General features: G+C 40.3%; 1 protein-coding gene across 1 annotated transcript in view; it reads left to right on the top strand.

Moving 5' to 3' along the window:
- The window catches only part of TCERG1L (transcription elongation regulator 1 like), a 333,546-nt gene that overhangs the window by 288,420 nt on the left and 18,317 nt on the right, over window positions 1-26,809 (top strand). Inside the window, exons 6-9 of the mRNA XM_073546380.1 lie at window positions 503-594; window positions 900-988; window positions 19,998-20,152; window positions 23,509-23,578. Coding sequence (XP_073402481.1) covers window positions 503-594; window positions 900-988; window positions 19,998-20,152; window positions 23,509-23,578 — 406 coding nt within the window. The remainder of the gene's footprint in view (window positions 1-502; window positions 595-899; window positions 989-19,997; window positions 20,153-23,508; window positions 23,579-26,809) is intronic.

Here is a 26,809-nt window from a genome sequence, read left to right as displayed (position 1 = left end):
ACCTTAAAAGGTTCGCTCATCTTTATCTAAGAGATTACTTTGTAATGCGAATTCCATTATGGCACTCAACGATTGAATGTGTAAAAGATGTCATTTCAAACACATTAATGAAAAAGGGCATACATGTGCTGTTGATTTGTATTCCTTGTCTTATTTATATGCTGCAAATGAAGGAACATTTAGACACATTCAATCCGTGAGTGCCGCAATCGAATTCCTTTTAAAAAGTTATGACTTTCAAAAGATTTGCTTACTTCTATAAAAAATCAATTAAGCTAACTTTTTTTCCACAAGCAAAAGATGAATCCTGCCAAAATTAGAATCAATAAATGGATTAACTTAACTGGTATTTTGGGTGAGCTAATCCTTAGATTATTGAATCATTGGGTACCACATCTCAATCAAATAATTTTGTGAAATATTTCCAAAAATGAAAATTAATCTATCCAACCTGCTTAATTCCCATATATTTTTCATTGAAATTTTTTTTCCTGTCTTACAGATAAAAGTAAAGAAGCAAACCGAGCGCCATGTTCAACTGCATTCATTTTGCACCCAGAGAGAAAAAGTAACACTGTCAAGACAAATGAAAAGGTTTGTCATCTGGCAATTCAGAATAGGAAAAAAATATATATTTGTCAGTCAAAGGCAAATAGTGATTTTCTTTTGTAACATTATTTTTTAGTAACTCTACATTTTTGTGTTATTTCTCACTAGAAATTATTTTAAAACATTAATAAAAAAAATTAATTAAAATGTCAGTATTTGACATATTAAAACTTTAATTAAATACATTAAAGGATGGTAAATTTAATTAGTAATAGGTTTTTGAATTTTATAATAGGCTTTACTTGTTGGTTTATGCTCTTCATTAAACTTTTTCATATATCGGATTCAAGGACAATGTTTTGAAGATGTCAGGTGAAGAAGATTGTGTGGCTAAAATCAACAAGCCTGTGGCATCAACACCAGTTCCTGGATCTCCATGGTAAGCTCCAAAGAACAAATGTTTTCCAAAATTTATGATTTTCTGGATATATTCTTGCTTACTTTTACATTTTGGATTTACAGGGCAAACTTGGCTAAGGTCTCAGGTGGCATAAAATATAATTTGTTTAATTTGTTACCCATGTGGTTATAACTTTGCTTTACTGCGTTCACACAAATTAAGTGGAAGACATTTATTAATGCCAATGTACTTTACTTCATTTCTTGATAAAATTCTCATTGTTACAAAATACATACACCTCTTAAAGTGATTGCCATGGTTTTTCACAAACGGCTGCAGTCACTGTGTGTGACTGCAGACTTGTGAATCCTCACATGGCAAACAGTACGCTCTTTAAGGATTCTCCAGTGCCGACATGGAAAACGAGTGGTCAACAGACTGCAAGTACGCGATATACATACTTCCAATCACATTCCAACTAGATATATTCAGTGTCGTAAAAATACAAAAGAATTGCGCAAGGCCGTGCACATCTAGTCTGAATGTGCCCAGCAGTATGCATATCACATGCTTAGTCACATGGCCGCTCTACCTTGATGCAAGGACTGAAGAGTCTTCACAAAGTGTGCAATGTTTGTGAGTCACATAGAGTGACTGCAGATTTCCGTGATAAACCTGAACAACCCATTAAATAAATCTGGGGCATTGCTTGACGTATGTGCACCAGAAAATCAAATCTAGACGTGCACTAGAATTTAAACTACTTTCCGCTGTAAATTGCAGGAAATTTGTTGGGCAATTTGTTTCCACAAAATCACACTTACTAGAAAAGTGGTATAAGCTAGGGTGAAAGCTTAAAAAATTGCATATTACTGCGTACATATGACACGCGTCATAATTTACAACTTTTTTTATTGCAAAAAGGTCATATTTACAAGGATAAATGTTTCCCAATAACATTTATTTATTGTGGCTGGGCTTACCCATCATGTATTTGTCATGTTGTTCATGCAGATATTTTGATTTTATTGACATGTAAAGTAATAAGTTGAGTTTCACTAAAAATTGTCAATTTTTTATTAATTTTGTATATTATGCACATGGTAATTATGTACTCACGGACAAAGCATGAGGCTTGGGTATTCAAAAGGTCTGAGTTCAGATACCAAGAGGGCTCGTCATATATATACAGTATAAAGGGGTAAGGCAAAGGCCTAGTCAGGTCACAGTCCGAGGTCATAATTCTGGGAAGGAAGGGGATCAAGAGAAAAGGGAAAGGCAACTAGATGGTCAAAAACAAGGTCCAAATTCGGACAACAAAGATCAAATACCGGAATGCAGAGAATAGAGCAAGCACACACCATTTGAGCTAAGTTACTACTGACACTAATTGGAGACAGAGAGCCAGCTAAATAACAAGGTAATCACTCGAATAGCAGGCACATGGAGGAAGCACACCCCAGCCCTGATTGGATGACTGAGCTGTCCATCACCATACTGACTGCTTCGCATGCCCATGCCCAGGATTGGACTGTCACTTACTGCTTCCAGACATACTGATAGATGGAATCATGACAGTAACTTTAGGTTTTCTTTATCTATTTGTGAGCTGGAACACATTTTTATTTTGCTGCAGTTATTAGCAATAGGTGTTTAAGTAATAAAATTGTACAAAATTTTGGCACAAATTTCTGGCAACAAAAAAAAACAACAAATAGCTGATGTACAGTTAAACAATAGTGTCAAAACATGTAACAAATATATCCTCCAGCATGAGTCATTGTGATAAATTTGGCATGTGTCAAGACTGGCTAAGTTTCATTGATTAAAAATTAGACCATTTTGATAAATCTGCCCCATTATGTAGAAAACTGTTGTTTTAAAGTCCAGAAAACAAAATGTATGTGACAAATTGACAGTTCAACATGCAGTGTTAGACCAAAAAAAAACTTCAAAAAGTTGTGTGGAAGGTAGTTTTAACCCTTAATTGACCATAGGTATTTTTGGTTTTGCATTTTCATTTTTTGCTCCCCTTCTTCCCAGAGCCATAACTTTTTTATTTTTTGGTCAAAATGGCCATGTGAGGACTTGTTTTTTTGCGGGATGAGTTGTTCTTTTAAATGATACCATTGGTTTTAACATATCATGTACTGAAAACAGGAAAAAAACTTCCAAATGCTGTGGGGTTTATTTACCATGTTCACTAAATGCTAAAACTGACCTGCCATTATGATTCTCCTGGTAATTACGAGTTCATAGACACCAAACATGTCTAGGTTCTTTTTTATTTAAGTGGTGAGAAAAAATTCCAAAGTATGTTAAAAAATGTAAGAAAATTGCGCCATTTTCCGATACCCAAAGAGTCTCCATTTTTCGTGATCTTGGGTTGGGTGAGGGCTTATTTTTTGCATGCCTAACTGACATTTTTAATGATACCATTTTGGTGCAGATTGGATCTTTTAATCATCCGTTATTGCATTTTAATGCAATGTTCCAGCAACCAAAAAAAACATAATTCTGGGGTTTTGACTTTTTTTCTCATTACGCCGTTTAGTGATCTGGTTAATTATATTATTATATTGATAGATCTGGTGATTCTGAAAGTGGAAATACCAAATATGTGTGTCTTTGATTTTTTTTATAGTTTTATTTTGAATGGGGAAAAAGGGGGGTGATTGGAACTTTTATATTTTTTTATTTTTGTAATATTTTTGAAAAAAATTTTTTAACTTTTGCCATGGTTCACTAGCCTCCATGGGAGACTAGAAGCTGCCATAATCCAATCGGCTCTGCTACATACAGGTGAGGATCAGATCCCTGTATGTAGCAGAATTGCTCATTTGCTATGAGCCCCGACCACCGGACAGAGCTCGTAGCAATCCAGCAGTGACAACCATGGAGGTCTGATAGAGACCTCTGGTTGTCTTGCCAATCCATCGGTGACCCGTAATCATGTGATGGGCAGGATATCTGGTGCGCTTGCTGGAAGCATGTGTTAAATGTCGCTGTCAGAGATTGACAGCCTCATTTAACTAGTTAACAGCCACAGGTGGATTGCTGTTCAAAACAGCTGACATGTGCAGGAAAAGATGTGGGCTCAGTGCCAGAGCACACATCAAAGGGAGGGAGTCCAACATCGGCATACCATTATGCCCGATGTCAGAAAGGGGTTAAACAGATATCCATTTGAAGTTTCCTTTCATTCGACTTATGGGGAATGAATAATAATTGGATTTTTTTCTAGAAAGTACAGGGGTAACAATTATAATATCTTATATATTATATCTTCAACTGGAAAAACGTAAAGACCCTGATTCCTCAAGGCACTTTAGCCAGAATTTATGTGTAAATTGCTTTGAAAAGTCACAATTTTTTGTGTAATGCAGTATTACCCAAAAATGTTGCAACTTTTGTAGTTTTCACTCCAGTTTCTTCCAGCTGTGCCCAAATGGTCAAAGCTAGGGTGAGACAGTAGAGCGGCAGGGGCAGCACACTACATATAATACAATGATGAGCGGTGGTGTTCTTTATGACAGAAATTTTACTCCAGTTAGGAACTAGAGTAAGATTTGTGTTGCAGGGCACAAAGATGTACCTCACTCATCAGACACTATTGATTTATTAAGAAGAGGGCACTTCTTAATGATTCAGTATCGTCTGACTCTCATATGCCCCCGCATAATGACCTGTGAGAAAATTGTCAATATTGATGAATTGGGCCATAGTGTCTTTGTAGACAGTGCTGATTTACATTTTTTTATAATATGGCATTATTAAATGTCTCCTCAGGTTTTTTCTTATAACAGTTGAAAAACTTGGAATTACTGATTTTTTAATCAATTTTCTGGGAAATGAATTAGTCGATACAAGATTGATCCATAAAATATGAAGCAGAACTCTATAATATGACGTTATATACCGTAGAGCCGTACATAATATATATAAATTTGCCAAAATAGTTTCTATATAAGGCAGTGCTGAAAATATATCCATGTTTATCAACCATTTATAAAAAAAATCAATATTTTTTGTCAACTTGGAAACTACTAAAGCAATTTTACGACACTTCTGACAATAAAGTTGGATTTGCATTTAAATTTAATGTGCCTTTGAATTTTGTAGCCAAATTTATGCGCGAGTGAAAAACTGCTCTGCGGAGACATCATAAAAATTTGTTGTACAGCTGTGATAATAAATGTTTCTCCGACAAGAATCATAAGTAACATCTCTCAAAGCTACCTGATTTTGCCAAGTTATTTATTTTGTAAAAAGAAATCATTGCTATTGATAACTATGTTACGCTCAAGCGAGATTTGCTTAGTTTATAGTTTGCCTGGAAACCAGTGATCTTGTTCTAGGCCTGATCTGTACAGTAAATGAATATTTCATTATGAAGGAGCCTCCAACATGATTGTAGCTCTGAGCTCACAAGGGCTGTATGGCTGAAATAGATCTGTCCACAGATAAGTACAAGGCTATACTCCAGCCATGTTCTAAGATCTTCTACTCTATGTCTTTGACTTTCAATAAAATATTACGGGCAGATTTTTCTTTTTTTTATAAGAAAGTTATTATTTGCATATATCCCTCGGGAAGCTTAGCCTTCTGTCCCATTCTCCCTAAGGACAGTCAATCTTTCAGTTTGACTAAAAAGAACATAAATGTATTTATTTTTTAGATGGAATTTTTAATAGAATTATTTTGATGAAGTTATTTATTATATATTTTACTTACTTATATAGCGCCAGTAAGCCACAGCACTTTACAGACATTATCAGAGCTGTCCCTGATGGGGCTCACAATCTTGATTCCCAGTACGTCTTGGATTGTTGGAGGAAACCGGACTACACAGAGGAAACCCATCCAAACATGGGGAGAACATACAAATTCCTTGCAGATGTTATTCTTGGTGGGATTTGAACCAACAGTGCTAACAACTGAGCCAACGTGCCGTACACAAAATATCAATGTCAATAGGATGATTCCGCAGTGGGCCATGATCGGATTAACCTCGGAGAACATGTACTTTTAGAAGTAGCAACTGTCATGGTCCAGTCCGGAGTTTATCTTCTGCTGCCTTCACTCCAGACTGGTCATGCGGGGTGAATCTCCTCAGCCTCGTTCTGGAGCTAGCTGGGCTATTAAAGTCTCTCACAGCCTGCTGACCAGTGTTAGTGATAGCTCAAGCTTCCAGTTTAGAGCCTCTGACCCTTGTATCTTGGTGATCCTCCTGCCTTTGACTGATATTCACATGTATGACCCGGACTGATATCTGACCCCATCTCTTGGTATTCGTCTCTGCTGTTACATTCCCTCTCTGGCATCTGACCCCCCGACTTGTACCCCGACCACGTATTTCGTCTCACGTTTTGGACCCGGTGCTCATGTTCTGGCTTTCTGACTCTCGGCTTGGTATTTTGACTATGTGTATTGCTACTCCTTCTGGCACGTCTGCTCCTGCTAGTTTCTGACTCGGTTCATCTGAATATTCTCTTTCGTTACCTGTGGCACCTGTGCTGTAGCTCAGGGTTGCTGCTCTTAGTGTGTAACCTCTCTTCCCTCACAAGCTCCGTCTAGTGGAGGTTTCACTACATTATCACTAACCTATACATTTAAATGGGATTTTGCACTTTTTTTTTCTCTTTGGTCATGGATCTGCTGCATAACTTGGCAGATCAAGTGTCCAGTTTGACGCAGATGGCGCAGGACTTTTCTGTGAATCATCAGTCCCTTGTCATGTCTCATACCCCCTTACAGAAAGAACTGACTGAGACTATTAAGACCATGCAGGGAAACACCTCTCATATTGTTTGTCCACCAGGTGACTCTGTAGATGTTATTTTGCACTCTCCTGAACCCTCATTTAAACTTCCTGACACATTTTCTGGCAAAAAAGATAAATTTCACATATTCAAGGAGAGTTGTAAATTATGGTTTTCTCTTAGACCCCGATCGTCGGGAAGAGACTCAGCGGGTGGGGATTATCTCCTTACTTAGGGAGGGTCCCCAATCCTGGGCTTTCTCGTTGCCTCCTACTGCCCCTGAATGGATGTCGGTAGATAGGTTCTTTGAGGCCCTAGGACTTATCTATGACGAACCGGACCGTTTTAGGGTGGCAGAGGACACTATTATGGGTCTGGGGCAAGGGAAGCACTCAGCCGAATGGTACAGCTCCAAATTCCGTCGATGGTCCACTGAGGTGTCCTGGGACGACTCTGCACTGAGATGTCTGTTCAGGAAAGGACTGTCAGATTGCTTGAAGGACGCTCTGGCTCTCCATCCACCTCCCAGCTCATTGGAGGAGGCAATGACTCAGGCAATCCGTATGGATCGGAGACTGCGGGAGAGAGGTGTTACTCAGCGAGGGTTTCCATTTTTCCCTGCTAACCCTGATGTTTTGCTTCCATCTGAACCTATGGAGGTGGGAGCCACCAACACCCAGGAGAAGGAGAGAAACGGCGATGTGATGAAAAGTTGTGTTTTTACTGCGGAGATCCCGGATATTGGAAAAAAGACTGCCCCTCCTGTTCTCCGACTAACAAGCGACTGAGTCAGGGTGATAATCGTGGAGTCACCCAGACTCTCAGGTACATTTTTCTTCATTTTCAAAGATACTGCTAAAGGTGGAACCTGGTGTTGAGAACGGCTTTTTCCATTCGTCGGCTTTTGTAGACTGTGGGTCATCCCTGAACCTGATTGACTCTAAGCTGGTGGTTCGCTGTTGATTAGGGTCAGTTAGGTTGGGGACTCCCTTCAAAATTGTGGCTATTGACTCTACACCTCTCACTAAGGATGGTCTCCATTTCATTTCTAAAGAATTCACCCTCAGGGTGGGGCCCTACACCAGGAGCGCATGTCATGCTTTGCTTTGGATAACCTCCCTGCTGGCCTGGTGTTAGGGTTTCCCTCGTTGCCACGGCATAACCCGGTTATTGACTGGGGGTCCCAGGATATTGTTAAATGGGGACCTGGTTGTTCTGAAAATTGTCTTGCTACTGTGTCTATGTCATCAGTCAGTCTGGAGGGTATTCCGGATTACCTGAAGGATTTTGAGGATGTGCTCTCCGAAAAGGAGGCTGAGGTTCTACCACCACGCCACCCATTCGATTGTGCCATGGATCTTGTTCCCGGTGCCAAATTGCCCAAAGCCCAGCTGTACAATCTCTCCGGCCCTGAGCGGTCTGCTATGAAGGAGTATATCTCTGAGAGCCTCCGTAAAGGGCATATATGGCCATATGTCTCTCCCATGGCAGCGAGGTTCTTTTTTGTAAAAAAAAAAAAGGATGGTGGTTTACGCCCATGCCTTGATTTTCGAGAACTGAATAAAATAACCATAAGAAACACGTATCCTCTCCCACTGATACCTGATTTGTACAATCAATTGTCGGGGGCCAGATGGTTCTCTAAGTTGGACCTCAGGGGAGCGTACAATCTCATTCATGTGAGGGAGGGGGATGAATGGAAAACTGAGTTTCTCACCTCTGAGGGTCTGTTTGAAAATTTGGTTATGCCCTTCAGTTTGACTAACACACCAGCGGTATTCCATAATTTCATTAACCATGTTTTTTCTGATTTTATTGGACACTTTGTAGTTGTTTATCTTGATGACATACTCATTTATTCTTCTGATAGACAAAGTCATATGGGTCATCTTCATGAGGTTCTCCAGAGGCTCAGGGAGAACTCACTCTTTGACAAATTGGAGAAATGTTCAGTTTTTACTCAAGAATTGTCTTTTCTAGGGGTCATCCTGTCCGCTGAGGGGTTTCGCATGGAACCTAGGAAGGTACAGGCCATTGTGGATTGGGTGCAACCCAGAGATCTCAAGGGTCTTCGGCGATTTCTGGATTTTGCCAATTATTATAGAAAATTCATCAAGGGGTTCTCTCAAGTGGTCAAACCCCTCACTGATCTCACCCAAAAGGGGGCGGATCTCAAAAACTGGTCAGCTCCAGCTGTGGCGACGTTTTCTTTGTTAAAAGAACGTTTCATGACTGCTCCGGTACTGGTTCAACCTGACTTGTCTAAACCATTCATCATAGAAGTGGATGCCTCTGAGGTGGGAGAGGGGGCTGTGTTGTCCTAGGGGCCCACCACATTAACTAACTTAAGACCCTGTGCCTTCTTTTCTAAAAAATTTTCCTCTGCTGAAAGAAATTATGATGTGGGTAACCGAGAGTTGTTGGCCATTAAATTGGCTTTTGAAGAATGGAGGCATTTTTTGGAGGGGGCTGTCCATCGTATCACTGTCATTACAGATCACAAGAACCTGTCTTACATCGAATCCGCCAAACGTCTGACTCCGAGACAGGCAAGGTGGTCACTTTTTTTTTCCCGATTTCAGTATTCCATCACTTTCAGACCAGGTTCCAAGAATGTGAAGGCGGATGCCTTGTCTCGCAGCCTAGATCCGGTATCGCCTCCTGAGCCTCCTTCCTCCATTCTTCAGCTCGGGGTGGTGGTGGCTGTGGTGTCCTCGAAATTGGAGAAGGAGATTCGTGAGGCCCAATCTCTTGCTCCTCCGTCCATACCTGAAAATAAGCTCTTTGTGCCTGTCCAATATCGGTTAAGGGTGCTTCGGGAGTTCCACGAATCAGCTCTGAGTGGGCATCCTGGAATTTCGGTCACTCGTAAAGCCATCACTAGGCTGTTCTGGTGGCCCTCGTTGACTTCTGACGTCACTGGTTTTGTGTCCTCCTGTGAAATTTGTGCCCGCGCTAAAGCCTCCCACAACCGGCCGGGGAATTGGTGCCACTGCCAATTCCGGATAGACCGTGGACTCACCTGACCATGGATTTCATCACCGATCTCCCACCCTCTAATGGCAAAACCATGATCTGGGTAGTTGTGGATAGGTTCAGTAAACAAGCACATTTTTTACCCTTAACGGGCCTTCCTAATGCTGAGACTCTATCTAAGCTATTCATTGAGCATGTGATTCAGTTGCATGTTGTGCCTGTCAGTGATAGAGGGGTGCAATTCGTGGCAAAATTCTGGAGAGCTTTTTGTAAAAGGCTGGGCATCAGTCTGACCTTTTCATCGGCCTACCATCCCGAGACCAATGGTCAGACTGAAAGGACCAATCAGTCTTTGGAGCAGATCCTGCAGTGTCTTGTCACATCCAGACAGGATGATTGGTGCTCTGTGATACCTATAGCGGAATTCGCCTTCAATAATCGTGTCAATCAGTCTACTAGTACTTCTTTCTTCTGCAACTATGGGTTTCACCCTCATTTTAGTGAATTGTCCAGACTAGATTCGGAGTATCCAGGGGCTGATTCGGCCTTTTTGTGGTTGGAGGAGGTTTGGAGGGAGGTTCAGAGAAACGTTGGGGAGGCTCAGGGCAAATATAAATTTTTTGCGGATAAACGACGCTCGGTGGGGCCGACTTATCAGGTGGGGGATAAGGTAAGGTTATCCACCAAAAACATAAGGCTGAGAATTCCCTCTGCTAAGTTGGGTCCCAAGTTTATTGGTCCATATGAGATTTTAGAGGTGATTAATCCTGTGGCCTTTCGCCTGCGTTTGCCTCCGTCATTATGGATACCTTATGTGTTCCATAAGGCATTTCTGAAGCCATCGGTGCTTTCCTCTGATGAGTCTCCCTCGCACCCGCCGCCTGTTATGGTAGATGGTCAGACCAAGTACGAGGTGGAACAGGTGGTGGGTTCTCGCATGCTCCGTCGTTCACTTCGGTACTTGGCCCATTGGAAAGGATATGGTCCTGAGGATCGGTCATGGGTGCCAGCGCGTTCGGTCCATGCGGATCGGTTGGTCTGGGCCTTTCATGCTCGTCATCAAGGGAAGCCTGGGGGTCCAGTGGCCCTCCATTGAGAGGGGGGTACTGTCATGGTCCAGTCCAGAGTTTATCTTCTGCTGTCTTCACTCCAGACTGGTCATGCGGGGGTGAATCTCCTCAGCCTCGTTCTGGAGCTAGCTGGGCTATTTAAGTCTCTCACAGCCTGCTGACCAGTGTTAGTGATAGCTCAAGCTTCCAGTTTAGAGCCTCTGACCCTTGTACCTTGGTGATTCTCCTGCCTTTGACTGATATTCATGTGTATGACCCGGACTGATATCTGACCCCGTCTCTTGGTATTCGTCTCTGCTGTTACGTTCCCTCTCTGGCATCTGACCCGCCGGCTTGTACCCCGACCACGTATTTCGTCTCACGTTTTTGACCCCGTGCTCATGTTCTGACTTTCTGACTCTCTGCTTGGTATTTTGACTACGTGTATTGCTGCTCCTTCTGGTACATCTGCTCCTGCTAGTTTCTGACTCGGTTCGTCTGACTATTCTCTCTCGTTACCTGCGGCACCTGTGCTGCAGCTCAGGGTTGCTGTTCTTAGTGTGTAACTTCTCTTCCGTCACCAGCTCCCCCTGGTGGAGGTTTCACTACAGCAACCACAACCACAATGAATCGAGGGGTCCATTCAAACCTCTGTTTATGAGAAGTCAAAAATGTGCTGTATGATTTATCCATTACAGTAAAATATTTTGGCTATTATTGAGAAAATCTTTCTTTTTATACCTTTTCTGTCTCTTTGGTAGGTAAAGAGTGTGCTGTCTGATTTGGAACAAGCTTTTTATTTCTTCCAGTCACAAGTATAGACACAGTACAATATTTCTAAAGAATTGGATTGGGTTTTTTTGGGGTCATCATCATGAAGCTCTTGACCAATAAGCTGTTTCTATCTGTCATGCTATTAAGGCTATGTTCATACATTATGTTTTTGCTGCATTTTCTAATGCAAATGAAAAGCTGCATTTTACAGTACAAGCAAAAGCAATGAAATTTCAGAAATCTCATGCACACGCTTTTTCTTTTTTCCCTGACTGAATTGGAGATCTGCTGCGTTTTTGAAAACTATCAATTCTTTTAGCATTTTTGCAGCATTTTTTTCACCAATAAAAAGCAATTAGTAAGTGCAAAAAAAGCAGCAAAAATGCTGCAATCATTTTTTGAAGTGTTTCTGGTTTTTGTGATTTTCCCAAGACTACATCAAAATGTCTTGGATTCCTTACTAGCGATGGGCAAACCCGTTGGTGTTCAGGTCCAGCAGGTTCGGCCGAACAGTTTAAAAACATTTTGGTTGGGTACCACAGTGGTACCCGGACCCCATTCATATGAATGGGGGACCAGGTCACCCGTTGTTTGCCACGCTGTCATCTGCATGACAGTGCGGCAAACACTGGCTCTGATCGGCAGTAAGATCATTACCGTTGGTCATAGAGCTACTGTTCCCACACTGTCAGATGATAGCGTGAGCCAACAACTGTGACTGAAAACAGCGAGAGCAGGTGGCTCTGATCAGAGTATTCATCAGCCGGCGCCTGTATTATAAATAAATAAATACATTCAAAAATGACATTTAGTTTCTTCCATTTTTGATAATCAGAGCACTCAAAAATGACTGCTGGGGGCTGCAACTCTCAGCTGTCAGCTTTACCATGACTGGTTAACAAAAACAGAGGAGTCCCCACGCTTTTTAAAAAAATGTTTAAATTAATAATTTAAAAAAATGGCATGGAGTCCACCTCATTTCTAACAATAAGCAAAGCATTCTCAGGCTGGTAATTGGCCATAGATATATCCATCCCCCCAGCCTTAAAAATAGCTGCCTACAGCCACCCCATTAAGAGCACATCTATTAGATTAGATATGCCAATTCTGGCACTTTGCATGGCTCTTTTCACTTGCTTTCGTGCGATAGTAAGTGGGGTAATGGTTGTGGACTAGATGTCAGCTGCTTTATGGAAACTTACTTCAAGCCACAGGTTAGTAATTGAAAGGTGTTCATGAGATGCCCCTATTAATATCCTCATAGTTAGATTGTAAAATAGACACAGCCAGAATGAAATCATTTATTTGAAAGAAAGACACAGAATCCTTTATTCGAAATAAAAATTAAAAAGCACAGTTGCACTCACCTTATGCCTATTCCATTGAAGCCCTTGTCACTTTTAAAAAAACAAAAAAAAATTGATTTCTTCATCAGTTATCAGTGCAGAGGGAGACTATGGTTTGAATTTTACATTTTTTTAATATTTTTTTTTTTTAAATCATCCATGGATCTGCAGCAGGCACACAACCTCGGATCTGGTCAGCATATATTGACATCATATCTGATCATTTTTACCGGATAAGATCCTATCTTTTTTCTTCAGCTGTTTATATCTTCTTGTGGAGAGTGACATACCAGACCTGGCATGTAACTTTAGTTCACGACTGCAATTCATCCATGAATCCAACGTTTTTGTTTAGAATAGTCACTATTTTTCAGATACAACATTTTTTTCCACTAAAAAATTTGTTCAGGCTACTTTCACACTTGCGTTTTTTGCGGTGCGTTTTTTGCGCACACAAACGTATGAAAAAAACGCATCATGCATTTGTGTGCGTTTTTTGCAGATTTTGGTGTGTTTTTTTAAAAAACGCATGCTTTTTTTGCGTATACGTGCACATTACAATGCGCACGTATGCGCACCCATAGACTATAATGGGTGTTTTGCTGTAAAAAAAAAAAAAACGCATTGCCTGCGCATGCGTTTTTTGGGGTCAAGTCAGATGCACAAAAAATGCAATAGGATGCATTTTGTGCGCCGGAGCGCACACTACAAAAAAACGCATGCGCATACAAACGCGTACAAACGCATGTGTATGCGCACCCATGTAAAAGATAGGGGGAAAAACGCATGCTTTTTTTGCGCTAAAAAAACAGCGCAAAAAAAGCAAGTGTGAAACCAGCCTGAGAATTGCAATTCTAAAAAAATTCAAATTGCTCTGAAAATACATGTATAACACTCTTAACGAGAGATTGAGAATCTAGAGCTGGAATCCCATGCTGCTGTACAAATTGCCGAGATCTCTGATAGTCCGGGTATGGTAATCCACTAGATAAACTGGGATAGACCATGTGACGACATAATTGCAGGGCATTATGTGAAAGATTGTGCGGCAACGCAAAATGCAATTCGAATCTCAAAATTGTTTGAATTGGCGTTACACTGCAAATTTCAGGAAATTCAACTTCTAGTCAATCCTCTGCATATCCATCTGCTAGTCTCTAGCCAGAACCCCAACAATCATACATTTAACACCTGTCCAGGATAGGTGATCGATGTTGCTTGTGGGGCAACCCCCCTGAGTGTCAGTACAAATCCAGGATGGTCCAAATATTGCCCAGAGCTAGAGATGAATAAATAAATTTTTTACATATCAAATTTTTGTTGACTTTTTAGGAATTTTTACAACACAGAGATTTTAAACAATTTACTTTGCAATACCAAAACCACCATTTTATACACTGCAGAAGATTTCAATAGTCAAAGGATAACATGACATCAGGTGAGATTCCTCATATTGACTTGCAGCTATCTGATTACATGTTAAAAACACACGTGACATGCACAAATGTGAACACGTCGATCAGACAATGCTCACACCACCCACTAACTGAGATACAACAAGAAAATACAGTATGACAGATTTGCAAAAATACTCTGCAATAAAAAATGGCAGTAATCAGCAAGTGCCGGATAACAAATACAGAGTATTTAGTCGATACTTTTTTTGAGCAAAAAAATGTACACCAAGCTGCTCCACCACATTAAGGTAACCCCTATTGAAGCAGTCCCTAACTAATGTATTAAAAACCTGAACATGTGAACAGTGTCTAATATGAACAGGATTCAGACAGGCCGCTCCCAAGTATGGGCTTGTGGTCTGAGACAGCTCTTATATGCACGTCACACAAGAGAGGGGTGGGGTCTCCCAAACCATGCTAAGCAAGGGAAAAAAACGGATTAAAAACACACATGTGACATGCACAAATGTGAACACGTCGATCAGACAATGCTCACACCACCCACTAACTGAGATACAACAAGAAAACACAGTATGACAGATTTGCAAAAATACTCTGCAATAAAAAATGGCAGTAATCAGCAAGTGCTGGATGACAAATACAGGGTATTTAGTCGATACGTTCTTTTGCGCCAAAAAAATGTACACCAAGCTGCTCCACCACATCAAGGTAACCCCTATTGAAGCAGTCCCTATCTAATGTATTAAAAACCTGAACATGTGAACAGTGTCTAATATGAACAGGATATTATAGCACAGACAATGAAGATGGACTATCATAGCCTGTGTAAAATTAGAAGCAGGGAATGAAACAGCCATTTTGTGATGATTCAGGATAGTGATAGAACTTTACAGCTCACAGTTTAGACATAGAAATAAAGAGAGATATGAAATTATAAAACACTGAAGAAACTGTACAGATAATGTGTGTAACAGAACTGAAGTGTCACGTGATCCTATTCAAGTATCTCACAATTAAGCGAGAGAGATACAAATGAAAAGTCTCAAGAACCTTTATTACATGCAAACTGAAAGGTCCATAAAGCAATCTACCACACAGAGGATAAAATAGTACAGGAACATGGACACAGTCCAATAATGGGATAAATGCCCCAGGAGATGAGAGTTGAATCCTCTGCCTAGAGATTGAAATAAAACTGCAGCTCCAGATACATCTCTATATAGGGCTCCTCCAGCGGTATCTTCCAGGGTAATCCAGGTTTCTCCAAATCACTCTGGGGTTTCTGGGCACCACATTTTAAAGAAGACTTCAACAAACTGCAGCAAGTTCAGAGAAGAGCGACCAGAATGGTGACCGGTCTGCAAACCCTGTCTTATGAGGAAAGGTTTCAGGATTTGGGAATGTTTAGCTTCCTCAAAAGAAGACTGAGAGGAGACTTGATAGCTGTATATAAATATGTCAAGGGCTGTCACATTGCAGAAGGATCATCTTTATTTTCATTTGCACAAGGAAAGACTAGAAGCAATGGGATGAAACGGAATTGGAGGAGACACAGATTAGATATTAGAAAAAACTTTTTGACAGTGAGAGTGATCAAAGAGTGAAACAGGCTGCCACAAGAGGTGGTGATTTCTTCAATGGAAGTCTTCAAACAGAGGCTGGACAGACATCTGTCTGGGATGATTTAGTGAATCCTGCTTTGAGCAGGGGGTTGGACCAGATGACCCAGGAGGTCCATTACAACTCTACCTTTCTATGATTCTATCAATATCCAACAAAGGATCTATCTTATCTACATGTCCTCCTCAAGCCCCCTCCTTATATCAAGGAGTAGGCAGACAGGTTGGAAGTGTTTCAGGCCACCAGACCTGGGAAAAGGTTCCTCAGAGATCAAGACACTACAGGGGATGATTTACGGCATTTAGAGAGCAGAGGGGTCATGAATGGACACTCCAAAAATCTCAACAGGAATTCATCAAGTGGCATGGACACATTCAGGCTGCAGATGATAACTGAGCTAATTTAATTATTGTACCTTTTGTAAGATAATTAAGACTAGACAAGAGGGGAATACACAGATTGATACAGAGCAACAAGACAACACTCATAAAATTAGTAAAAATATGAACATAGACAGAATGATACCACACACACCAAATCACACCAGCACAAACAGTGAAAAAGATTATGGCTTCATGAAAAGAGAATTGTGTCAAACACATTTTTAAGTGAGAATTGGAAGCTGTGAAGTACTTTCAATTAGTCATTAATTATCAACAAATTGAATTTCCTAGAATAATTTGAAAAATCTGGCAAATTGGAATTTCAAGAGATTTACTCATCTCAACTCAACCTAGAAACTCTTTTGCTTAGTTCCTGTCTATAGAACTAAGCTTCAAACAAATATCGAGCATTGCTTGGGACAATTCCAGATTCCTGACAGTATCTCAGTGAATGTGTGTTTTTGGAATGACTCAGTTATCTGAACAATGCCGATAATCAATAATTTGAGGCCCTTAGAAAAAAAAATACCTGACAGCTATCAATTCTTATATAGGAACACTCATCTTTTCCACCGGCGTACAAAGACATAAGAGGGCCCTGTGCAAGAATTGCATATAGGCTCTTTGCAGTCCAATAGTACATCATATGGTATAATTCCACCTGCTTTGGTGGTGGAAATGGTCCCCTTTACCCCTTGGGCACCTGTGTAACTGGACTGGTTGCATAAATGATACAGTATGTCCGCCCTTGGTCTCTACCGAGTGTTCTTGTGTTTTCTGAGAGCTGCTGCTAGAATCCTCTGGTGGCAGCCGTAGAGAGCAAAAGGATCTGCTTGGTGGAAATCCATCATGCCAGATCCTTCTCTCCTCGGCCATCAAGAGATAGTTTGAAGAATGCTGCACACATAAGACCATTAGCTGATTCCTCCAATATCGATGGGCTCAGCAAACGTTACGCCAATATTTATGGGGGTGTTTACCTACATGGCCACCTTCACAGATGTGTGACAGCGTAGCCTCCACTGTGAGCTCAGATATTGCAAAATGTCAATTACGCTTGATCCAATAAGTCTCATGTGAGCTCGCTGTACCTTGTCACTTCTTGTTACCTTGTAAGTACGCTTCTGCTTGAATATAATATGTTAGCACACATCTCCTAAGTAAGTTCAACTCTGCTTTTTGGCAGCGATTCAGTTGAAGGCATAATTTCCATCCAAAGTTCTCTATCGCATTGAGCCTGGAAATCATGTAAATATGTTGTACTGGAGGAATACTCTGTTGATGTACTCTCACAGAATGGCATTATTGGTGCTAACCTGAAATCTGCATAATTTACAATGCATCTTAATTGCTTTCTGCTCTGTTTAGTAACACAATTCACATGCCCAGCTGCTTACTGGCACATAACCATATATTTACTCCATCAGGTGCTCAGTCTGTAGGCTGTTTAAGCATCACCGATGCAGGTGGAACAAATTGGTGCTTCAGCTTTACAAGAGATTGTGAATGCAATCTACCCTCATCTCATTCATCTACATCTAGACATTCTTTGTGGCTTGTTTACCTGATATATTCAGTGAAATGAAAAGATACTATATTATTCTAGGCAGAATATTCCGCATTGTTAGTCATTAAATCTTAAAGGTATTTTTCAGAAGATGCAGGGAGCCAAACCCCAACCATAAACCAAGCCTTCTCCTACAGAGGTGCATCCTCCAATTCCTCAAATATACATATACACAAAATTAAATTAAAGGAATCCTGTTATTACCTTTGAATTACCCTTGCACTACCTGAACCACAGGCAGCAGGAATCAAAGCAAGCATACTTTGAAAAGCCGACTGAGGACTATATGCCTTGGCTGACTAGTCCAGCTGGATTCTCCTCACCCTGTTTTAGCTGATTGACAGAACCCTCCCTGTCACCCCTAGGGAGAGACCGGTAAAAAAACTAAAGGAAGTTGGGCAGAAGCCAGCTGGGACATCATCAGACAAGGCAACTGAGGCATATAGTCTCCGGTTAGCTTTTCAAAGTATGACACGGGGTCATGTGTCACAACAACAGCACGAGAGCCTCGGGAGTGCAAGCGCCAACACTATGGGAATGGTGCCAGCATGGGAGGTTAGTATAAGCTTTTTTATTTTTACGGAGCCAAGTGTAGGAAATGAGATATTGTCCAAATAGTGGACAGCTTCTTTACTCCTTTGCCTCCATAGCCAATATTTGTATTTACATTTTGCGTTTTTCCCACCTCTTCTTCCAAGAACCATAACTTTTTCTTTATTTGTGGACATTACTGCATGAAGGCTTAGTTTTTTTCTGGTTTGAGTTGTAGTTTTGAATAACACCAACCATTTTACCATAAATTGTACTAAAAAATGGGAAAAAAAACCGATGGTGGATGAAATGGTGAAAATAACACAATTTTGTAATTGTGGGTTTAGCTTCTACATGTATTTATTGTAAATTATTTTCCAGGTCAGATCAATTATGGAAATACCAAATTTGTACAGATCTTTTTTTTTTTTATTTAAATGCTAAAAAAAAATATTTTTTGCCATTTTCTGAGACTAATAAAATGTTTATTTTTCCATTGATGGAGCTATGCAAGGTGTTTTTTTGTGTGGTGAGCTAATGGTTTTATTGATACCAATTTGGGGTACATATGACATTTTGATAATATTTACTGAATTTTTGCGGGGAGCAGTGATTATCCATTTTCTTTTTTACCATTTGAGGTAACTAATTTTATGAATTTATAGACCTGACTTTAATGGATGCTGCAATATCAAATATGTTTATTTTTATATTTTTGATATTTATTTATTTTTGAAAGGGAATGTTTTGATTGTTTTAGTTTTGAAAAACTTTTTTTTTTACCCTGTAGTTTCCTGATCAATTATGTTAAATACTGCAATACTCCCTTATTTCAGGTTCCAATAAAAATTGTCATTTCCAGGTGTACTAAGGCTGGTTTCACATTTGCATCTGTTTGCGCAGCGTTTCATCCGCAGCAATCTGTATGCATCATGTTTCCCTATCTTTAGCATGGTGTACGCAGGGGCATGCGTTTGCATCAGTTCGCATGCATCAGCGTACACTTGCGCTGTTTTTCGGTATGCGGCGGGGTCCGGTGAACGCATCATGTTGGATTTTTGGAAGCAGCAAAATCCGCATGCTGATGAGTGCGTCAAATAAACATATTACTGTCTATGGGAATGCATGCATACGCAAGGACATGAGTACGCATGCGTTCGAAACGCATGTGTTTTTCACATAATCATGTCCAGGAAATGAGACACGCACATTGAATGTGGATTGTGTCAAGGAAATTCTCCAAACGCATGCTCTGAAAAAGCGCAAACGCAGGCAAAAAACACATGCAAGTGCAGCGTTTTTTTGCCATCAAGCGTAAGCTGATGCAGATAAAAAACACGGCGTAAACATGCGTTTGTATGCATTTTGACATGCGTTTGTGCATGTAGATGATACGCTGCGCACACAAGCGCTAATGTGAACCTAGCCTAAGATAGCAGAAGGGTATTAGCATATTTACCCATTGGTGCACCCCTATCTCATTTAAGCCGGTGCCCATGCTCTATTTAAATGCAGCTGTCAGGGAAAATAACCAAAGTTGCAAATTTAATTCAAGTTTTTAGAGATTAAGCAGTTAGCATTTATAAAGTTCTATGTTATTTGTATTCTTTTTCTATTCCTAGGTGTGTAGTATGGACAGGAGATGACAAGGTATTTTTTTTCAACCCTACAATTCAACTATCAGTTTGGGACAAGCCAATTGACTTAAAGAACAGAGTGGATATAAATCGCATCATTGAGGACCCACCACATAAGCGCAAATTGGAATCTCCCTCAAGTAACTAAGCGCTGTGATTATTTCATTCTATTTCATTAATTATAATTATAGATGATTATTTGCTCTTTCACTGTCTTTGTCTTTTTCATGTGGTCCAGACAGTCATGAAAACTTCTCAAAGGAGCACTCCCATCAAAGTTTTTATCCTCTTGATATACTGCAATCATCATATTATATAGCACTGTTTAAATACAATTGTTCAATTTGCCTTTCTACAAGGCTAATTCTTCTCTTTTCTGTGCTCTATGTAGAAGCAGGCAGTTTCTTTTCCCTGCATGAGTCATCCTCCTCTTCAACTCCTGACCTGGCTGCTCCCTCCTCCCCACTGCAAGGAACTTTAGCAGTGATGATTCATGCATGGAGAATGGACCTCCTGAATCTACATAGAGCTTAGAAGGATTCAGCTAGTCAGTTTTTAATCATGTAATGTAATAGACCTAATGCAAAAGAGAAGAATTAGGTGAGTAGAAAAGCAAAATGAGCAATTGTATGTGCACAGTGCTGTATGATGACTGCATGACTAATGACAGATGACTAATATGATGACTGCAATATATTAAGAGGTTAAAAACTTTGATGGGAATGCTTCTTTAATTAAATTACAATTAGTATTTGCAGTACAGACAAAGCAAACTTCTTCATTTCCAGGAACACCCCCAACCTAGACTCTCCTTCCTACTCATACCCTTAATTGTCTGCCTGATTCTGCCCCTGCTGTTATGTGATACCATAATTGCTGTACTTCAGAAATACTAGTGTAATTTTAATGCCCATTTTGGGTCTGATAAACAGTGTCCCATGTGTACCCTTTAAAGGATAAAATCTTCTAATGCACTAATGCACCCTTATAGAATCATAGAATTATAGAATATTACAGTTGGAAGAGACCTCTATGGTCATCATGTCCAACCCCCTACTCAATGCAGGATTCACTAAGCCATCTTAGGCAGATGTATGTCCAGCCTCTGTTTGAAGACTTCCCTTGAAGGAGAACTCACCACCTCTCGTGGCAGCCTGTTTCACTCATTGATCAGCCTCACTGTCAAAAAGTTTTTTGAAAAATCTAATCTGTATCTTCACCCTTTCAGTTTCATTCCATTGCTCCTCAGGTCCAGGTACAAATGAGAATAAGGATGATCCCTCTACGCGGTGACATCCCCAGATATTTGTACACAGCTATTAAGTCTCCTCTTAGGGTACCGTTACACTTAGCGATGCACCAGCGATCCCGACAACAATACGGATCGCTGGTGCATCGCTAAGTGGTCACTAGTGAGCTGCCAAACAGGCAGATCTCACCAGCGACATAGCAGCGGTCGGGGGTCGCTACTTACCTGTCAGACGCGGCGATCCTGATGTCCTCCCGCCCGCGTCCACGCGTTGCTCGTCGGCACCACAGGAAGCCCAGCAGGAAGCTGATGACGAGAAATGGGCTAGGACCTTCTCACGCGATCAGCGATAACCAGCAGGGGTGCCGGTCAGAGGTAAGTATCACATGTAGCGAAATCGCTAGCAATATCGCTGCTACGTCACAAAACCAGTGACGTTACAGCGATATTGCTAGGGATATCGCTATGTGTAACGGGGGCTTTAGCCTTCTGATTTTCAAGCTAAACATTTCCAGATCCTTTTACTGTTCCTCATAGGACGAATTGAATAGGAGCGTATAACTGGTCTCTAGGAGCCAGAACTCTTAATAGTTGGTGGGGGATCATAAACTTATTTCCCACACCCAAATGCAAATAAATTTATATAATTTATACTATGTGATTTTCTGGATTTTATTTTTGATATTCTATCTCTCAATTTTAAAATTAACCTACCCTTAAAATTATAGACTGTTCATGTCTTTGTCAGTGGGCAAACTTACAAAATCAGCAAGGGATCAAATGATTATTTCTCCCACTGTATACTGTATATAGACTCACCACTCCCAGTCCCCAGCAATCCCACCAGTTGTGCCTCTTCCTCTTACCATCCAATTACATTGTGGTGATGTCATTGCGCTGCCTGCACCATAATGCTGACATCAAATTTTTCTGTAGGGTAAATGCTTAAAGTGACTTGAAGCCCACAATGCATAGCGGTAGACAACCAAAGAGCTGGTGACTCCAGGCTGTACCCCAGGTTTTATCTGCATCAGATTTTTGTGAAAGCCAATATAGTTAAGAGTTGTGCTTGCCCAGGGATCTGTGAAGTGGCCCTCAAAGTACTTCCTCTTCCCTGTAGTTATGTTACTGTGCACATCTTCCTTAGTCATGTTGCAAGGCTTATTAAAGGGTTGAACATTGATTTGTAGGGCATTTAGTAACCTGTAATAGCTGGCAGTAGAAAGACAGTATTCTTTCTCCTGAATGATTGCTAGTTTCCATTCATTCTTTACAAGATAACACAGCATGGACTGCCAAATGCTCAACTCCAGCTGGTGGCCTCCTAAAGGAGAAACAATATCCCCCTGTGTACTGCATCAATGGCCGCTCACTCGGCCAACCAATACGTTTCTCTATACTTCCAAGGGGAAAGAACCTAGAAAAATGATAGTACCTACTCCTTTTAGAGAAGACACTGATTTGGCTAATATTCATGACATCAATAACAGTCATCATACAAAGTTCAATAAAGGATCATACAGTGACTTAGAGATATCAAAGACCACTAAATGACACTAAAGAGACAGCTTTTTCCTTTTAGCATCTTTTCATTGCATATTTATTACCTGAATAATATTTTATGAAAATGCTTAAAGGCTGTAATTAATTGATCCAGATTTTTTTAAAAAAATGAATGCAATATTTAGGACCACCACTACACCGGACATTTTTTCATTATGTCAACCTCCCCTGAAAATGTGCATTCATTGTATGTGATTTGTTAGTTCTATCCGGTAGAGATACAAATGAAGTACATGAATGGGCCAGGTACGACATAGTGGGAGCTTATGATATTTTAGCTTCTCCTTTGTGCATAACAGAGGGGAATCCCAAGTGCTAAAAATGAACTATGGTGTCCTTTATCTTAGTAAAGCATTTCCCTCAAAAAAAAACCACAAGCGCTTCAGTCCGGCCAACGATCTGATAGGAAAGGAAGCACTCTGCCAGAAGTCTAAATCAATTTGAGCACATGGATCTGCTCCAACATCTCAGAAAGAAAAATAGCAAAGTAGTCCTAAAAGCTAAATATTAGTTCATCAGGTATTTTATGTTCAGCTCAGAGATTGGGAATTAGTCCATTGTTTTGATGCGAAGACATTTGGCTTTCGGGACTGAATATAAAATTCTCATTATAGGAGTGTTTGGGGTATTTAAGCATTTTGATTACTGTGGTTTTAAAGCAACTTTTCTTCTGGTCTCCACCAGCTGGCAAAAAAGATGGACTTGTCGCAGAAGATGATAGCGATGAACACAGCTCCAAAATTAAGAGGAATAAGTAAGTACACTATATGTGACAATGACAACAAGACTTGACATGTCCTCTGTGTGCCGAAAATGCACTGTAGATGCTGAGTGCACTAATGTAGAGAATTTACCATCATACTTGCAAATGTTTTATTGCTTTTTTTTTTTTTAATTTTGTGCCAAAATTGCTTTAAATCATTGTGTGCACCAAAATTGTTTATGCTGTGTTTTAGAAAAGTTGGAAAAATAGAAGTGGTGACATTTGGAGGAGGCATGTTCTCCATGTTTCTGTCAAATATATTAAGTTACATGTTGACAACTCAGTAAGATGAGCTGTCAACACATAATCATTTTGACCCTTAATCTTTGCATACCCCCATTCTGGTGAAGTCCCGGATATACCCTTTTAAGTAATTAGTTGTAATCTATGGGGAAATCTGGCGGCAAGTGTTTAATTTCCCTGCAGTGCCACAAAAGGGCAAATAAAACATTCCCATTGAGCGGTTTGTATAATGTGTCTTTAAGATACTTTATACAGTCATATGTAAAAGTTTGGGCACCCCTATTAATGTTAACCTTTTTTCTTTATAACAATTTTGGTTTTTGCAACAGGTATTTCAGTTTCATATATCTAATAACTGATGGACTCAGTTATATTTCTGGATTCAAATGAGGTTTATTGTACTAACAGAAAATGTGCAATCTGCATTTAAACAAAATTTGACCGGTGCAAAAGTATGGGCACCTTTATCATTTTCTTGATTTGAACACTCCTAACTACTTTTTACTGACTTCCTGAAGCACTAAATTGGTTTTGTAACCTCATTGAGCTTTGAACTTCATAGCCAGGTGTATCAAATCATGAGAAAAGGTATTTAAAGTGGCCACTTGCAAGTAGTTCTCCTATTTGATTCTCCTATGAAGAGTGGCATCATGGGCTCCTCAAAACAACTCTCAAATGATCTGAAAACAAAGATTATTCAACATAGCTTTTCAGGGGAAGGATACAAAAAGTTGTCTCAGAGATTTAACCAGTCAGTTTCCACTGTGAGGAACATAGTAAGGAAATGGAAGAACACAGGTACAGTTCTTGTTAAGCCCAGAAGTGGCAGGCCAAGAAAAATATCAGAAAGGCAGAGAAGAAGAATGGTGAGAACAGTCAAGGACAATCCACAGACCACCTCCAAAGACCTTCAGCATCATCTTGCTGCAGATGGTGTCACTGTGCATCGGTCAACAATACAGCGCACTTTGCACAAGGAGAAGCTGTATGGGAGAGTGATGCGAAAGAAGCCGTTTGTGCAAGCACGCCACAAACAGAGTCACCTGAGGTATGCAAAAGCACATTTGGACAAGCCAGTTACATTTTGGAAGAAGGTCCTGTGAACTGATGAAACAAAGATTGAGTTGTTTGGTCATACAAAAAGGCGTTATGCATGCGCTGTATTGTTGACCGATGCACAGTGACACCATCTGCAGCAAGATGATGCTGCAGGTCTTTGGAGGTGGTCTGTGGATTGTCCTTGACTGTTCTCACCATTCTTCTTCTCTGCCTTTCTGATATTTTTCTTGGCCTGCCACTTCTGGGCTTAACAAGAACTGTACCTGTGTTCTTCCATTTCCTTACTATGTTCCTCACAGTGGAAACTGACTGGTTAAATCTCTGAGACAACTTTTTGTATCCTTCCCCTGAAAAGCTATGTTGAATAATCTTTGTTTTCAGATCATTTGAGAGTTGTTTTGAGGAGCCCATGATGCCACTCTTCATAGGAGAATCAAATAGGAGAACTACTTGCAAGTGGCCACTTTAAATACCTTTTCTCATGATTTGATACACCTGGCTATGGAGTTCAAAGCTCAATGAGGTTACAAAACCAATTTAGTTCTTCAGGAAGTCAGTAAAAAGTAGTTAGGAGTGTTCAAATCAAGAAAATGATAAGGGTGCCCATACTTTTGCACCGGTCAAATTTTGTTTAAATGCAGATTGCACATTTTCTGTTAGTACAATAAACCTCATTTGAATCCAGAAATATAACTGAGTCCACCAGTTATTAGATATATGAAACTGAAATACCTGTTGCAAAAACCAAAATTGTTATAAAGAAAAAAGGTTAACATTAATAGGGGTGCCCAAACTTTTACATATGACTGTAATAATGGAGGCTGTACCTTAACCAAAGACCCCTTCCCACAACTATTAAATAGCTTGTCCAGCAGATAAAAAAGCAATATTCACCCATTCCGATCACTTTTAAGTCTGACGCCAAGAAAATCGCATGACAAAGCCTTCTTATCCAATCACAGGCTGCATCGGTGACACACTTTAGTCAGTAATTGGATATTATTATTATTATTTATTTATATAGCACCATTGATTGCATGGTGCTGAACATAAGAAGGAGTTACATACAAGTAAACAAACTAACAATGACAGACTGATACAGAGGGGGGAGGACCCTGCCCTTTCGGGCTAATATTCTACAGTTCAGTGGGGAAGGAGAGAGTTGGTTGGTGGGTTGCAGCAGCTCCAGTGTTGGTGAAGCGGTAGCTCCAGTAGTGGTGAGGAGGGAGCGGGGATCATTGCAGGCTGTAGGCTTTCTTGAAGACATGGGTTTTCAGGTTCCATCTGAAGGATCTGAATGTGGATGATAGTCAGACATGTTGGGGCAAAGAATTCCAGAGGATGGGGATATTCGAGAGAAGTCTTGGAGGCAGTTGGGTGAGGAGCAAATAAGTGTGGAGGAGAGAAGGAGGTCTTGGGAGGACTGGAGATTACATGAGGGAAGATATCAGGAGATTAGTTCAGAGATATATGTTGGAGACAGGTTGTAGATGGCCTTGTAGCTCAGTGTTAGTAATTTGAACTGGATACACTGAGAGAATGGGAACCAGTGAGGAGATTTGCAGAGGGTAGAAGCGGAGGAGTATATTTTCTGCCATTTCCATAGTGTAAATATGGTACCTGGAAGTCAGCAATGACAGAATAATAAGCATCAGGGATTGAGAGCACGGGAACGGAGGAGGAGGTCAACCATAACTTTTTTTTAATCCAATTTCAATCCTTTAAAAAAACCTTTTTTCTCAATGGCATTCCCTTTAACTCGGAATTCAGGATGTTTAAAATAAATTGTTTTTTATCAAGAAAATCCCTTTATAAAAAATGTTTGCATAATAAAAATTGAAGAAAGTCTTGGACACCAAGCCATGTCAGATCATTAAGCTGTAACTTGTCTACAGTTTTTTTTAGCTTTGTCATTTATCA

The sequence above is a fragment of the Dendrobates tinctorius genome, unplaced genomic scaffold (assembly GCF_039654945.1).
Source record: "Dendrobates tinctorius isolate UK_male_01 unplaced genomic scaffold, ASM3965494v1 ptg000147l, whole genome shotgun sequence".
NCBI lineage: Eukaryota > Metazoa > Chordata > Amphibia > Anura > Dendrobatidae > Dendrobates > Dendrobates tinctorius.
This window is presented reverse-complemented; position numbering and strand designations above follow the sequence as displayed.